We start from the raw sequence: 15,970 nt of genomic DNA, 5'->3' as shown, positions 1-15,970 counted from the left end.
TCTGGTAGTGTACAAACTTGTTAGAGGTCATGGGCCACAGTGGTCTGTAGAAGAGTCGACTCTTGCCAGAGTATGGATGAGCTAGAGCAGGTCTGTAGAAAATGCCCACTGTTTTGGTAGAGAGTTACCTAGGGGTGCAGCTGAAGCTACTGTGGAAGTCATCTGCAGGAGGTTCTCAGAAGCAGCAACTAGTTTAGGAGAGCCTGACCTGAGGATGTGGATGGAATACTGTGGAAGCAGCCCCATGTCTCTGTATTGTAAGTGCTGCTAGAAAAAGCTGATCTGTGTGCAAAAGATTCTTTTGTTTTTTCCCTGTTTCAATAATCTTTATTTCATTTGCATTTTTGAAAAATAGTTATTTTGGATGTAGAATTCTGGGTTGACAATCTGGCATCTACTATTTGTGTCAAGTCTGCCATTAAGTGTATTTTCTCTCCCTAAGTACAAAGTGTCTGCTTTTAAGATTTTTTTCTTCATCTTTGGTTTTCAGATATTTGAATATGATGTATCCATGTGCAAATTGCTTTGTGTTTTCCCTTTTTGGAGTCCTTTTAACTTTCAGATTTCTTCCTCTTCCTCGTTCTTTCCTCCTTTGTCCTCCCTTCTCCTCCCTTCTCCCTTCTTCACCCTTCCTCTCCTTTCCCTCCTGTCTTCCCTTTTTCCCTCCTTTTACTTTTCCTTCTGCTGCTTTTTTCTCTTCCTCCTCCTTCTTTTCCTTCACTTTTTTCTTCAATATTTAGGAGATTTTTGACAATTATTTTTTTGATTTTTTTTTTTCCTGCCTTCTTTTCTATCTCCTTTCCCATTGGGGCCTCAATACGTGCTGCTGGACTGTTTGTTATTTTCTTCTTGGTCTCTTGAGTCTTTCATTTCTCTTCAGTACTTTTTTCTGTCTTTTTCAAATTAGAAATTTCTGGTATCTATCTTCAAGCTCATTGATTGTTTTTCTCTGCCATCTCAACTATTCTGTTGAGCTCATCTATTACATTATTATTTCTGTGATTGTGCTTTTTTAGTTCAGTTGTTTCCATTTGGTTCTTTTTTCTAGTTTCATTTATCCATCTATTAAAAAACATATTGCCAAGAACTTTTTGAATATGTTTTCTTATAACCTTTGAGCATATTTATAACAGGTATTTCGACATCTTTGTTTTTGAAATGCAACACCTGGACCCATTTGGAGTCAGTCTTCATTGACTTCTTTTCTTTCTTTCTTTCTTTCTTTCTTTCTCTCTCTCTCTTTTTAACTTGACTATGGAGCACGCTTATCTGGTGTTTTTTGTTTGTGTGTCTAGTTATTTTTTATTGGGTATTAGACAGTTTATGCTATATATTTCCAATTGTCCCTCCAACCTTAAGTTCTGTCCTCTGAAACATCAAGCCAGTAGGCATTTGCTTTCTTTCACCTGAGCTGTTTGCAGTTGCAGAACACACTTAGTGAAAGGTACAGCAAACACAGGGCATCTTTGTCTTTTTGGTATAGAACCCTTTCTAGTTTTTGCCTGACTTACTGTCAGGCTCCTGAGTATTTCCCACGTGTATGCAAAATTAGACAGTCAAGCATTTGAGTATAATTTATATTCAGAATTTGTGTCTCAGTCTTTCTGTGGATTTTTCCCTTCCAGAATTTCTTTCTTAAACTATAGTGGCTACAATTTTTGGAACTTTGACATGTAACCACTTTGTGTTAAGGATATAGTTTTCTGCTGTTGGAACCGCTGGGGAGTTTGGTGAGCATTCCTTGGCAAGAAAGGCAAAAACTCAGTCCTTACATTATGCAGTAGCAGTCTTTCATGAGTAAGTTCTGCTTGCATTTGGTTGTTTTTCCAATATTGCTTTAAATACTTTTGTCCAGATTTTATATTGTTTTCTGTGAAATGAATGTTGTGACCTTTATCTCACCATTACTAGATGTTCCTGATAAATTTCTTTTAAAATTTCAAAACTAATGTATGCACCTGGTTAAAAAAATTGGGAAAATAGTATAGTATAAAATAAAAATATCTACAAAAATTATCAATAGAACTGTAAATTGTATTTGCTAAGTTGTTCCTTATAAAAATAATTAACAACAAACAGAAGTAAATATTTACAATGAATTATCCTGATGAATGCATACCTGTCCAAGTAGATAAATATGGTATTATTGTATTAAATTAAATCAGTGGTTAGCATACTTTTTTTTCTAAAGGGCCCATAAGTATTTTTGGCTGTGTTTGCCATACAGTCTCCGTTGCAACTATTCAATTCTGCTATTGTAGTTTGAAAGCAGCCATAGACAACAGGTAAACAAATGGGCATGGTAGTGTGCCAGTAATACTTCATTTGTATAAACAAGTGGCAGGCTGGATTTTGCTGCAGGCCTTGCTTTTCTGAGGAAAGAAAGCCATTCCTTTCATGGGAAATGTTTGGTAATGTGGACCGCTGTTTCTCATCCTGAGGGATTACTCCAAGTGTCAGTTTTTCATTTGTGGTGAAGAAAGTGTTACCTCTAATCTTCTAGTTGGGAATGCACTTTGGAATTCACTCTATCTAACCATAATGTTTTACTGTATGTAATTTGTGTGTGAAAGTGTGTATGTGTGTTTTCTGGCTACTTTCAAGAGTTTTTTCTTTATATTTTATGATTTTGTTTATGATGCATCTGGGGATGGTTTTTTTATTATAAATTCACGGTTCATAATTGTATACATTTATGGGGGAAAAGTGATATTATGATTTATGACTACAATGTGGAATAATTAAATAAAGCTATTTAACATATCCATCACCTCAATTACGTAACTTTTTTGTGGCAAGAACTTTTGAAATTTACTCTCTTAGCAATTTGGAAATGTGCTGTACCCTATTCTCATCTATATTCACCATGCCGTGCAGTAGAACTCAAAAGAAGAAAAAAAAGAGCCATATTTCTCCTGAGATTTTGTACCCTTCAATCACATCTCCTCATTTCCCCCACCTCCAGCCTCTGTAACCACCATTCTACTTTCTGCTATGGGTTTGATTGTGTTGAATTCCATATAGGTGAGAACATGTGGTATTTGTCCTTCTGGGTACAACTTACACAGCATAATATTCTCCAGTTTTATCCATATTGTCTCAAATGACAGAATTTCCTTCATTTTAAAGGCTGAATAGTATTCCATTGTGTAAATACCCCACCTTTTCTTTATCCATTCATCTGTTGATGGACAATTAGGTTGATTTCATAAGTTAGCTATTGTAAATAGTTGCTGCACTGAACATAGGGGTGGAGACATCTCTTCAACAAACTGATTTCAAATCTTTTGGATAAATACCCAGCAGTGAGATTGCTACGTCATGTGGCAGTTCTATTTTTAGTTTTTTTGAGAAACTTCTATATATTTTTTCATAATGCCTGAATTAATTTATTATATTCCCTCCAAGAGTATATAAAGGTTCCCTTTTCTCCATATCCTTGCCAACATTTATTTTTCATCTTTTTGATAAAAGCCATTTGTAGGTGTGAGATGGTACATCGTTGTGTTTTAATTTGCATTTCCCTGATGATTTCTGATGTTGATTTTTTTTTTTTTTTAATTATCTGTTGGCCATTTGTATGTCTTCTTTTGAGAAATGCCTATTCAGGTTACTTATCCATTTTTTCAATTGAGTTTTTTGTTTTCTTGTTGTTGAATTGTTTGTGCCCCTTACATATTTGGGATATTAATTCATTATTGGATGGGTGGTTTGCAATCATTTTCTTCTAATGCATGGGTTGTCTCTCTACTCTGTTGTTTTCTTTGTTGTGTAGAAGCTTTTTAGTTTGATGTAATTTCCATTTGTCTTTTTTTGTTTTCGTTGCCTGCACTTTTGGGATCAAATTTAAAAAATCATCCTCTAGACCAATGTTGTTTAGTCTTTATCCTGTGCTTTCTTTTAGTAGTTTTAGAGTTTCAGGCCTATATTTAAGTCTTTAATCCATTTTGCACTGGTTTTTTGTCATGTGGTGTGAGACAAGACTCTAATTTCAGTCTCCTGTATGTGGAAATTAATTTTGCCAGCACTATTTATTGAAGACACTGTTCTTTTCCCATTGTATATTTGCGGTATTTTGTCAAAAATCAGTTAAAGCCATGTGTGGTGGCATGTGCCTGTAATCCCAGCTACTTAGAAGGCTGAGGCAGGAGGATTACTTGTACTCAGGAGTTTGAGACCAGCCTGGGCAATATAGTGAGACTCAGTCTAAAAAAAAATCAGCACTTTGGGAGGCTGAGGCAGGTGGATTACAAGGTCAGGAGTTCAAGAACTTCCTGGTCAACATGGTGAAACCCCATCTCTACTTAAAAAAAAAATTAGTCAGGCGTGGTGGCAGGTGCCTGTAATCCCAGCTACTTGAGAGGCTGAGGCAGAGATTTGCTTGAACCCAGAAGGGGGAAGTTGCAATGAGTCGAGGTTGTGCCACCGAACTCCAGCCTGGGTGACAGAGCAAGAGTCTGTCTCAAAAAATAGAAAAGAAAATAAAACTGGCCTTAAGCAATCCTCCTACCTTAGGTTCCCAAGTAGCTGGGAGGCTACTTAAATGTGCGAGCCACTCTACCAGGTGATTTGTGCTTTTTATATTCACAACTATAATTAGTGTTCCTTTGTTTTTGGTTTTTCCTTAATCCATCCCATATTTTTACATTTGAAAGTCAAAATTAGTATTTGTCAAACATCTATTAATCTCAAAAAGTGCTGTACTAAACTAGACTTTGGATTCCATGTTTTACGCCATCTAACTCTTTACAGAGTGTTTTCACATATGTTAACATCTGCATTGACCACTTTCAGACAGATTGATATTAACTGTGACCATCTTACAGACAAGATCAGTGTGCAGAGAGCTTGAATGACCTGCCTAAGGTTGCCCAAGTAGTAAACAGTTGGAAATGAGATAACTAGAAATATAGTTGCCCGACTAATAGGAAATAAATGTCTGCTAAATACAACTATTTTTATTTTTATATTTATAAATTTCATGTTAAATTGACCCACTGAAATATTTCTATAAGATGATGCCTATGTGATTAAAGGTATTGTAAGATGATGCTGTAAATGCATTATAATCATACTACTCATGCCTGTAATCCCAGCACTCTGGGAGGTGGAGGCTGGGAGATCACCTGAGGTTGTGAGTTTGAGACCAGCCTGGCTAACATGGTGAAACCCTGGCTCTACTAAAAAATGCAAAAATTAGCCTGGTATGGTGGTGCGTGCCTATAGTCCCAGCTACTTGGGAGGTTGAGGCACGAGAATTGCTTGAACCCAGGAGGTAAAGATTTCAGTGAGCTGAAATCCTGCTGCTGCACTCCAGCCTGGGAGACAGAGCAAGACCCCGTCTCCAAAAAAAAAAAAAAAAAAGTAACTGTATATTAAGCATATATTTCTTGTTTATTTTACTGTGTGTTGGTTTAATGAACTAAAAAGTATTGGATTGTAGAAACATGAATCTCTGTTGAATTTTAAATATTTTCACTTTAGGAGCTACCCAGACTACCTCTGCTTATAACATTTTATATTGTTCCAGAATTCTGCTTTAATCTTTTATCTTGGCCAGGCACAGTGGCTCATGGTTGTAATCCCAGAACTTTGGGAGTCTGAGGTGGGTGGATCACCTGAGGTCAGGAGTTTGAGACCAGCCTGGCCAACATGGTGAAACCCCATCTCTACCAAAAATACAAAAAGTAGCCAGGTGTGGTGACAGGTGTTTGTAATCACAACTACTCAGGAGACTGAGGCAGGAGACTCACTTGAACCTGGGAGGCAGAGATTGCAGTCAGCCGAGATCGTGCCACTGCACTCCATCTGGGTGACAGAGCACGACTATCTCAAAACAAAAACAAAAATAACAACAACAACAAACAAAACACACACACACACACACACATACACACACACCTTTTATCTGTCAGTGTAACAAAAATTGCTACTTTCTCTTTTAAGAGAAGAAGTCTCTGTACATTTTCCAGTCTGGTCTCTAACTCTTGGACACAAAGGATCCTCCTGCCTCAGCCCCCTGAGTAGCTGGGTAGGCATGGCCACTGTGCCTAGCTTACTGTTGTTACTTTTTATTATTACCAAACAGTATGTGTACATGCAGAACACAGAAAATAATTAAAGAAGACATTTACCCAGAGATTGCTACTGTTAACCCCTCAGTGTACTTCTGTATAGATCTTTTTGATTCATGCACATATATACACAAACACACACACGAAAGTCCAATCCAGAAGTTTGCAATTATTACTTCTAGGTTTTCTGTCTCTTAAGGCTTTTATTTAGCACTGTTCTTAAAAACAGTCTCTTCATAACTTATTAGTTAATTTATTATTATTTTTATTTTTTGAAATGAAGTCTTACTCTGTTTCCCAAGCTGGAATGGAGTGGTGCGATCTCGGTTCACTGTAACCTCCACCTCCTGGCTTCAAGCGATTCTCCTGCTTCAGCCTCCCAAGGGTAGCTGGGACTACAGGCATGCGCCACCATGCCTGGCTAATTTTTGTATTTTTAGTAGAGATGGGGTTTCGCTATGTTGGCCAGGCTGGTCTTGAACTCCTGACCTCGCGATCCGCCCACCTTGGCCTTCTATAGTGCTGGAATTACAGATGTGAGCAACCTCACCTGGCTGTTAACTTGTTTTTTTTTTTTTTTTTTGGGACGTTTCGCTCTTGTTACCCCGGCTGGAGTGCAATGGCGCGATCTCGGCTCACCGCAACCTCCGCCTCCTGGGTTCGGGCAATTCTCCTGCCTCAGCCTCCTGAGTAGCTGGGATTACAGGCACGCGCCACCATGCCCAGCTAATTTTTTGCATTTTTAGTAGAGACGGGGTTTCACCGTGCTGACCAGGATGGTCTCGATCTCTTGACCTCGTGATCCACCCGCCTCGGCCTCCCAAAGTTGTTAACTTGTTTTTAAAAAAGGACATTGTAGACAGTTATTTCCCCCAGCCACTGACATAGAAAATATTGATTGAATGTTTTTGGTATTAGTCAACTGAGATGTAATAAAAACTCAAAGGAAAGGGACATTTCAATCAAGAATTTGCTATAGGTTTATTTACAAATGCTGAAAATTTGTTCTGTATTCATTATTTTTGACCCTTGTTAGTGGTTGTTTAGGTACAAAGAAATAAAAAGTAGTCTCTTTAGCAGAAGTCAAAAGAAAGTTGTGTACTTCATTGCTTTTCTGTAGAAACAAAGGAAGCTTAACTGAATTGGCAGAATGCTATTAGAATGAGATATCCTTAAAAATGGTGGGAAGAGCTGATGAAATAGATCAGTTGGGAACAAAGGATTGAATTTGGTATTCTTCTTCTACTGGAGAAGGTACTGAAACAGAATTTGATCTTCAGATTGCCTAGGGTTTTGAGACATGAGAAAGAAAGTAATTTGACCTGGTTTTGAGAAATTATTGCATATGTTTTTTAAGTGCTTGCTGCCTCTACCTTTCCCCTTTTGCTCCACAAACATATAAAGCAAGTAGCCTGACCTACATGACATCTGGTAAAAATCATATCACTAGATTAAACAATTAAAAAAGAAACAAAGATTGAAGGTGTAGTTTAATATATGCATCATTAAGAATAGAGGAAATCCAATAACATAATAGGTGAGAAATTTTTTTCTTAATAAAAATTTCTGAGGATAGACCTTTCAACATTTAATTACACATGCTTTAATAAAAATCTATCATAGTAAATTTATAATTTTTGTTTGAGTATGTAAATAACTCTTCTCCTTCCCATTATTGGTCTATTATAAATCTTTCAATAAATTATGGTTTGAGTTTATATTCATATTGTGCTGAATTTACAGAATTTAAGTTTGCTTTAAAAGATTTAAAAATTTCCTACTTAGCATTTAGATACCAACTCTCCCCATACCTTTGTGTGTGTGTGTGTGTGTGTGTGTGTGTGCATACATAGTAATGTTCTAAAGATTCTTACCTCTCATTTTAAATAAGAAAACTTTTTGCTTTTATTTATAAATTACATGCTGTATTTTACTAATAAAGTCTATAGCCTTGCTTAACTTTGTCTTGACAATTTCTAAACTGTGAATCTTTCTATTTTTCTAATGCCATAACTGTGGATTTGCAGCAACAAAGATTTGTGTTTTAGCTGGGCTTAAGTGCTACTTAGCAATTCTATGTTCTGTTTACTTATGTGTTCCTGTACTCTCACCCCTGTCCTTCTGTTAGTGTCTTTGTCATTCTAAGAGGTTTATTCTTTCTTCTAATTCAGAGAAGGAGAGGGAAGGGGAAGAAAAAAGGGGGAAAGTTATACAGTGGGAGAGGACAGGGAAAGGGAGAGGAAGAGAGTTTAGTTATATTTGGACCTTCTTCCTTTTAACATAGATAACAGGTTGCTATGTATGTTCTTAACCCTATCTTAAATAGTTATCTTTCTTAGTCATAGCCATTTTTCTTCTTGTATCTGTAACTTCTTACACCTACTGACTACTGATTTCTGCTTAGCTAGTAAAAATGTGTTTAAATCTCTTCTATCCTAAAAATATCCTGTTACCATTTTCTGTCAACTATGATTCTCTTTCTAACCACAACTCAATCTCCTTCCTTATCTTTAGTGTCAAACTTTTCAAGTTTACTTATACTTTACTTCCCATTCAGTGCTCAACTATACTCTCATCTGCACTGCTCTATTAAAATTGTAAAGTATTTGAACTATTGGACACTGTTGATTACTTCTATAAAGTTTTTTTCAAAATTTAATTAAATTTTTATGTGTAGTTTAAAAGGGAAATGGTGGCTGGGTGCGATGGCGCATGCCTGTAATCCCAGCACTTTAGGAGGCCGAAGTGGGTGGATCACCTGAGGTGAAGAGTTCGCAACTAGCCTAACAAGGTGAAACCCCGTCTCTACTAAATACAAAAAAAATTAGCTGGGCGTGGTGGCACATACCTGTAATCCCAGCTACTTGGGAGGCTGAGACAGGAGAATCGCTTATACATTGGAGGCTTGTTGTAGTGAGCTGAGATTGCACCACTGCACTCCAGCCTGGGCAATAAGAGTGAAACTCTGTCTCAAAGGAAAAAAAAAAGTGAAATAGCACACTGCGAAGGTTGTAGAAAACATTAGTATTCTTCTCCACCCATTCTAACACCTGAATTCCACAGTGCAGAGGCAAGCACTTGCAGTCTTTGTCTTATTTCCTCTGTTGATTTGTTATATCTAAATTAACTTGCCTACACTGCTATTCTTGTTTAGGTTTACACATTACTGACTTCCTACCACGGAAGATGGGAATTTGGTTTTCTTTATATTCTGGGGTAGTGGTGGGGATGTTCACAATATGGCAATACATAAATTTTGTTTAAAATAATATTTAATGTTTAACGTGTTCTGTTCAAACTGTGTAACAATTATTCATAGCTAAGCCATTGTACAGCTTTTCTTGCTACCTTACGTTTCTTTCATAGTTAATAATTGCCTCACTTTTTATTTGTTTAGTTTCTTTGTACCTATTACTAATTTACTTCCTAACTTTGTGACATAAGATTCTTTTTGATATTATCAAGGACATTTCATAATTTTTCAGTTATATTTCTCCCTCCATGGAGCTACATCATTTGTGTAAGTTTATCATCTTGTTCCGGTCTTGTCTGACTGCTTGGGACTTACATTTACCTCTGTAATTTGTTGAATCCCAGTTGTCTTTTTGGATTTATTTTGTATTTTACTGATTGTGACTAGGAGGTAGATATTTTTAGATCTTGCAAATCTGGAAATATTTTTATATTATCTTCAGAATTAAGAGTTTGATTAATACAGAATTTTGTGTGGGAAATTCCTTACCTTCCAAATTTGAAAGCATTATTTTATTTTATTGTCTTCTAGTTACAAGTATTGCTGTTGAGTAGTCCAGGGTTGTTTTGTTCTTGTTTTTTTGTTTAATGAAATTTCAGGATGTAGTTTAATGTGGGTCTCTAAAAAATCACTGTGCTGAGTATGAGTACTTAGCAGGCTTGGGCTGTTCCCCCCCCATCGTCCCCTCCCAGAGAGGGACCCTCTTATTGCCTGCCTTGAGAATGGAAAGTGGTTGGGGTATAAGCATAGTTCCACTGTTTTTGGATCAATGGAAAGAGATATAGTAAGTGGTGAGTTAGGATGGGTGGTGGCCTAACATTAACTATGTACAGTTTGACTTAACATCCCATAGTTAATAGTATAGTGTCTCACTCCTACCCTAATTCTCCTAACTGGTTTATTCCCTTTAGAGAATCTTTTCTTGGTATAGGAGCGAGGTGATCAGTGTGTAAGTGGGCAGGCAAGAAGAGAAGAGTCTAACTCCTTTTTAGACTGCTTTGCAGCCAGTCCACCAGTTCTCAGTCTTACCTGTACGCTAGCCTTTTGGTGCCTTTCTGTTGATGCTTCCAATTCCTAAAGTTCTGCTGAACATATTAGTATGTCTTCTGGTGAAGTTATAGCTACCTTTATACTGTTAAGTCAGTTACTCTCTTGTTCATGCTCCTAAGTTTCCTTGATATTTTTTGTGTTCCGACAACTTCCTTATTGTGATCTTTTTTTCTTTGTGGTTTATCCTCTTTTATTTTTCCTTCTTTCATTTTTGTAGTATTTCTTGAGGGAGGGAAGTTAAGTCTATATGTTCATTGGAGTATATTTAACCTAATGGCTTTTCTTTATTTTGAAACTTTACCCTTCACTTCTAAGATTTTATTTTTCTGGAATGCCTTCTGATTCTCATGTTACTTTTTTTTTTTTTTTGAGATAGATTTTCACTCTTGACTCCCAGGCTGGAGTGCAGTGGTACGATCTTGGCTTACTGTAACCTCCGCCTCCCGGGTTCAAGTGATTTTTCGACCTCAGCCTCCCAAGTAGGTGGGATTACAGGCGTGCTCCACCTCACCTGGCTGATTTTTTTGTATTTTTAGTAGAGACACGGTTTCACCATGTCGGTCAAGGTGGTCTCAAACTCCTGACCTCAGGTGATGCACCCGCCTCAGCCTCCCAAAGTGCTGGGATTACAGGCAGGAGCCACCAGCCTGGCCCTCCTGTTACTTTTCAGCCTTCACTGCTTTATCCTTTTCTTTTGCCTCACTTTATGTATTGTTATTTCCTGTTATTTTTTTCTTCAGCTTTTGTAATTTGTCTCATCAAGTTTTCTGGTTATAGTCAACTCTTTTTACGCTGATGACACCAAAATGATATTGATAGTTCTTACCTACACTCTGAGGTCCAGTTCCATAATATCTGTTAGGCATCTTTTTATATACATCTCCCACATATATCAGTTTCCTTACCTCTTCTGCAGTTCTCTACCTCTTGTACCCTTTGATTTTATTAGATATACATTTAGTTTTTAAATTTAAAATTCTGTGATGTTTCTAGCTTATATATATATTCTTAAAATTTACGTTTGGTAGAGTATCCTTCAAATTACATATTTTTGATTATTAAAGGTTAGAAATGCATTCCTTTTATACCAGGTTAGAAAAATAAAAGCACATATTGAACAGAGGAACATGCATCCTCTTCTTGTCTCAACCATCATGCTGTCTTAACCATCTCATTCATTCTTTTTCCTTCAACCCCAGTGACCATCTTATTTGTCCTCAAATATGCCAAGCATGATCCTACCTACAGGCTCTTATGGCCTTCTGACTAGAACCTTCTTTCCTACAATTTTCAAATAGTTGATATACTGAAATCTTGTAGAGGGGGTTTTGGCAAATTGTAAATATTGAGTTAGTGTCAGCAATTATTACCGTTATTATCATTGTAATATCCATACTGGCTATTCACTTTCTCGTTTCACTTAGTTTCCGCTGAAATTATCATCTCCTAAAAGAGGCTACCCTTGATTTAGTCTATTTAAAATATCCCTTTTACCTCATTGTTCATCATATACTTAACATGTTTATTTTTTTTTCATTGCACATATATACATGCATATGACTTATTTATTTTTGTATTTATTTGCTTCCACTGTCCTCTAGATGTAAACTTCTTAAAACTAAAGGAGTTGTGAAATTGACCTTATCGCTAATTCCTTCAGTTTGCCCTTTACAGTGCTTATGAAATAATTGTTCAATAAATTCTAAACAAATCAATATCCTTTTCTTTCTGTATATTATAGTGTTCTGCACGGTATCAGTGGAGTTTCCATTAAATATTCTTTGGATACACTCCTAAGGAGTGTTTTACTAGTGTCTGAATTCTTGGCAATTGTAAGATGGGGAAGCATTGGAAATAGCAATAACTATTTTTTTTAAATTGTGGTAAAATATATGCAATGTTAAATTTACCATTTTAGCCATTTTTCCATGCACAGTTCACTGGCATTAAGTAAATTCACACTATTATGCAGCCACTACTGCTATCCATCTCCAGAACTTTGTCATCAAACTGAAACTCTGTCCATCATGTAGTACCTCCCCATTTCTCCTCTCTCAGCCCCTGGTAACCACTGTTCTGCTTTCTGTTTCAATGAATTTGACTACTCTAGATACTTCATATAAGTAAAATCATTCAGTATTTGCTGTTTTGCCTCTGGCTTGGTTCACTTAGCATAATATCTTCAGTGTTCACCCATGTTGTACCATATATCAGAATTTCATTCTTTTTAAAATCTGAATAATATTCCATTGTATGTATATACCATATTTTGTTTATTCATTTATTCATTGGATACTTGGGCTGCATCTACATTTAGGCTGCTATAAATAGTACTATTATGAACATCGGCGTGCAAGTAACTCTTTGAGAGCCTACATTCAGTTGTTTTGGATATGTACCAAGAAGCAGGGTTGCTGGATCGTACAGTAATTCTATGTGTAATTTTAAAAGTAACTACCTTACTCTTTTCTGCAGTGGCTGGGCCATTTTTCATTCCTATCAGCAGTGCACAAGGGTTCCAATTTCTCAACACATCCTTCTCAACACGATATTTCTATCTTTTTGATAATAGCCATTCTGATGGGTGTGAAGTGGTGTCTCATTGTGGTTTTGATTTGCATTTCCCTAATGATTAGTGATGTGGAGCATCATTTCAATGTGCTTATTGGCTATTTGTATATGTTCTTTAGATACATTTCTGTTCAAGTCCTTTGCCCATTTTTGTATTAGGTTGTTTAGTATTTGTTTGTGAGTTGTAGAAGTTCTGAATATACTCTGGATATTAACTTCTTTTCAGATGTGCAATTTACAGATGTTTTCTATTTCATGAGTTATTTTTTCATTTTGTTGATAGAGTCCTTTAATGCACTGAAGTTTTTAATTTTTGGTGAAATCCAGTATCTATTTTTAGTTTGTTTGTTTGTTTGTTTTGAGATTGAGTTTTGCCCTTGTTTCCCAGGGCTGGAGTGCAATGGCGTGATCTCTGCTCACTGCAACTTCTGCCTCCCGGGTTCAAGTGATTCTCCTGCCTCAGCCTCCCCGGCAGGTGAAATTACAAGCGTGTGCCACCATGCCTGGCAAATTTTTGTACTTTTAGTAGTGACAGTGGTTTTACCATGTTGGCCAGGCTGGCCTCAAAATCATGACCTCAGGTTATCTACCTGCCTCTGTCTCCCAAAGTGCTGGGATTACATGCGTGAGCCACCATGCCAGCCTATTTTTAGTTTTGTTACTTGTGCTTTTGGTGTCATATCCAAGGAATTATTGTCAAATCTAATGTCATAAAGCTTTTTTCTTATGCTTTCTTTTAAAAGTTTTATAGTTTTAGATCTTAAATTTGTATATGGTGGAGGTAGAGGTCTAACTTCATTCTTTTTCATGTGAATGTAACTGTAATAGGTCTGTTTCCAAATGTGCACGGCAAGTCAGTATACCAAGACACCAGATTGCAGCAGAGATAGATGTTTAATTGTAAGGCCACTCAACTAGGAGATGAGAGGAAACCTCAAATCCATCTTCCTGTGGAGTTTGGGCCTAGAATTTTGAAGGGTTTTGGAGTGTGCCAGAATTTGGAGATGGTTGGTTGGTCCAAGAGTACAGGGTGAGGTCATGGGACAGGGAGATGAAGAAACTGTATTCTCATGCTGATTTGGTTTCTCTTTGAGAATCTTTAAGTTGGTTGGTGTCAGCTGTTCTATTGAAATTAGAAGTGCAGCTGATTTATACTTAATTATAACTATATTTCTATTCAGAATTCTTGTTAACCCTGTGAGGACAGCTTCATGGATATCCAGTTTTTTAAGTTCCATTTTTGAAAAGATTGTCCTTTGCTCACTGAATAGTCTTATTACCCTTGTCGAACATCATTTGACCGTATATGCAAGGATTTATTTTTGGGTTCTCTGTTCTATTCCATTGTCTTAGATGTCCATCTTTATGATAGTACCAAATATTTTTGATTATTAGATTTGTAGTAAGTATTGAATCAGAAAGTGAATTCTTCAACTTTCTTCTTTTTTTTTCAAGTTTGTTTAGTCTATTTGGGGTCCCTTAAAGTTCTAAATGAATTTCAGGGTGGGTTTTTCTGTATCTGCAAAAAGTGCCATTGGGATTTTAACAGGGATTGCTTTGAATCTGGATTACTTGGGTTGTATTGTTATCTTAATAATAAGTATTCCAAACTGTGAGCACAGGATGTCTTTTTATTTATTTGTGTCTTCTTCAGTTTCTTTCAGCAATATTTTGTTGTTTTCAGAGTAAAGTCTTTCACTTTTTTCCCCCCGTAGGAATTTTTTTTGATGCTATTGTAAATGGAACTGTCTTCTTAGTTTCCTTTTCTGATTATTCATTGTTAGTGTATAGTGAGCAATAACTATTTTGGGGTGTCACTTAATACATAACATTACTAAATTACTTCATCTCCTGTCTGTTCCTTAGTAACAGATAAGTGATTTGAACTAAATTCAAATGGAAACTAAAATTCAGAATAAATGATAACTTCTGAATTGAATTTAAATGCTAAATTTTAACTTAATTTTTGTTTATTAAACTAAGGTTTAAACTTTTCTAAGCAAACTAATTTGAGACTGTAGTCCTGGATGAATACCAGGTTATCAGAATAACCATTTGAAACAATTAAGTTTGAGCTCTTAAAAGATTGTGATAATGATATTTCTGGGGTATAATTTAGAATTTCTAGGTCTTATTGTCCCTTGTAGATAGTTCTCTAGTTGCCTCTTTTCTATTTTGTTGTTGTTGCTGTTGTTGTTGACAGGGTCTCACTCTGTCATCCAGGCTGGAGTGCAGTGGCTTAATCATAGCTCACTACAGCCTTGAACTCCTGGACTCAAGCGATCTTCCTGTCTGAGTAGCTGAGACTATAGGCATATACCACTTATTGATGGTTCTCTAGGGGTTGCTCTCTGGATATATAATAACATTGCATGTTTTTCACATTTAGGGCATGGGATATACAATTGAGGAGAGATTATAGATTATATGTATATTTTTTAATTTACAGGCCACAGAAACATTATTCAGAATGGCTGTAGCAAGAGGAACCATCACAACATTAAGAAATGGAGAAGTAAGATGAGAATTTTAATATAGTTATTAGTTGTTAATTTTATAGTTTGTGATTTTTAAGATCTAAAATGTGATAAAATCTATGATGCTTTGTCTAAGAAATAGAGAGATATCTGATGTATATGCTATTGAGTGTACCTGATGAACAAATCTGTTTTAATTCACAATCATATTGGAACCAGATCTTAGGTTGAAAACAAATTGCTGTCTTCTAATCTTTAGTTATCAAATGTCCTTACTCTTGAAAAATGACATTTTATTAATAACGTCTACAAATGTTTTTAATGAAAAAAGAATCTCTTACCTTTTGCCTTCTTTCTATTTTGGGTTATACAGAATTGATACTTATTTCTTAAGGTAAAATAATTGGAAATGTTGACATTTACCACACGAGGAGAGAAGGGAAGGAAGAAGGAGAGGGAAAGGGAGAAAAAAGCTGGAGATAGTTTTGTCTGCAGTGCTAAGTTTTGACTTTTTTTTTTTTTTTTTTTTTTTGAGACGGAGTTTC

At 36.1% G+C, this 15,970-nt stretch overlaps 1 protein-coding gene across 1 annotated transcript in view; it reads left to right on the top strand.

Moving 5' to 3' along the window:
• Positions 1-15,970, top strand: part of TMEM135 (transmembrane protein 135) — a 250,550-nt gene that overhangs the window by 84,561 nt on the left and 150,019 nt on the right. The window contains exon 5 of the mRNA XM_017510614.2: positions 15,398-15,463. Within this exon, the coding sequence (XP_017366103.1) occupies positions 15,398-15,463 (66 nt within the window). The remainder of the gene's footprint in view (positions 1-15,397; positions 15,464-15,970) is intronic.

This window comes from Cebus imitator, unplaced genomic scaffold, assembly GCF_001604975.1.
Source record: "Cebus imitator isolate Cc_AM_T3 unplaced genomic scaffold, Cebus_imitator-1.0 Scaffold442, whole genome shotgun sequence".
Taxonomy (NCBI): domain Eukaryota; kingdom Metazoa; phylum Chordata; class Mammalia; order Primates; family Cebidae; genus Cebus; species Cebus imitator.
The sequence above is the reverse complement of the archived record's forward strand: the minus strand, read 5'-3'. Positions and strand labels throughout refer to the sequence as shown.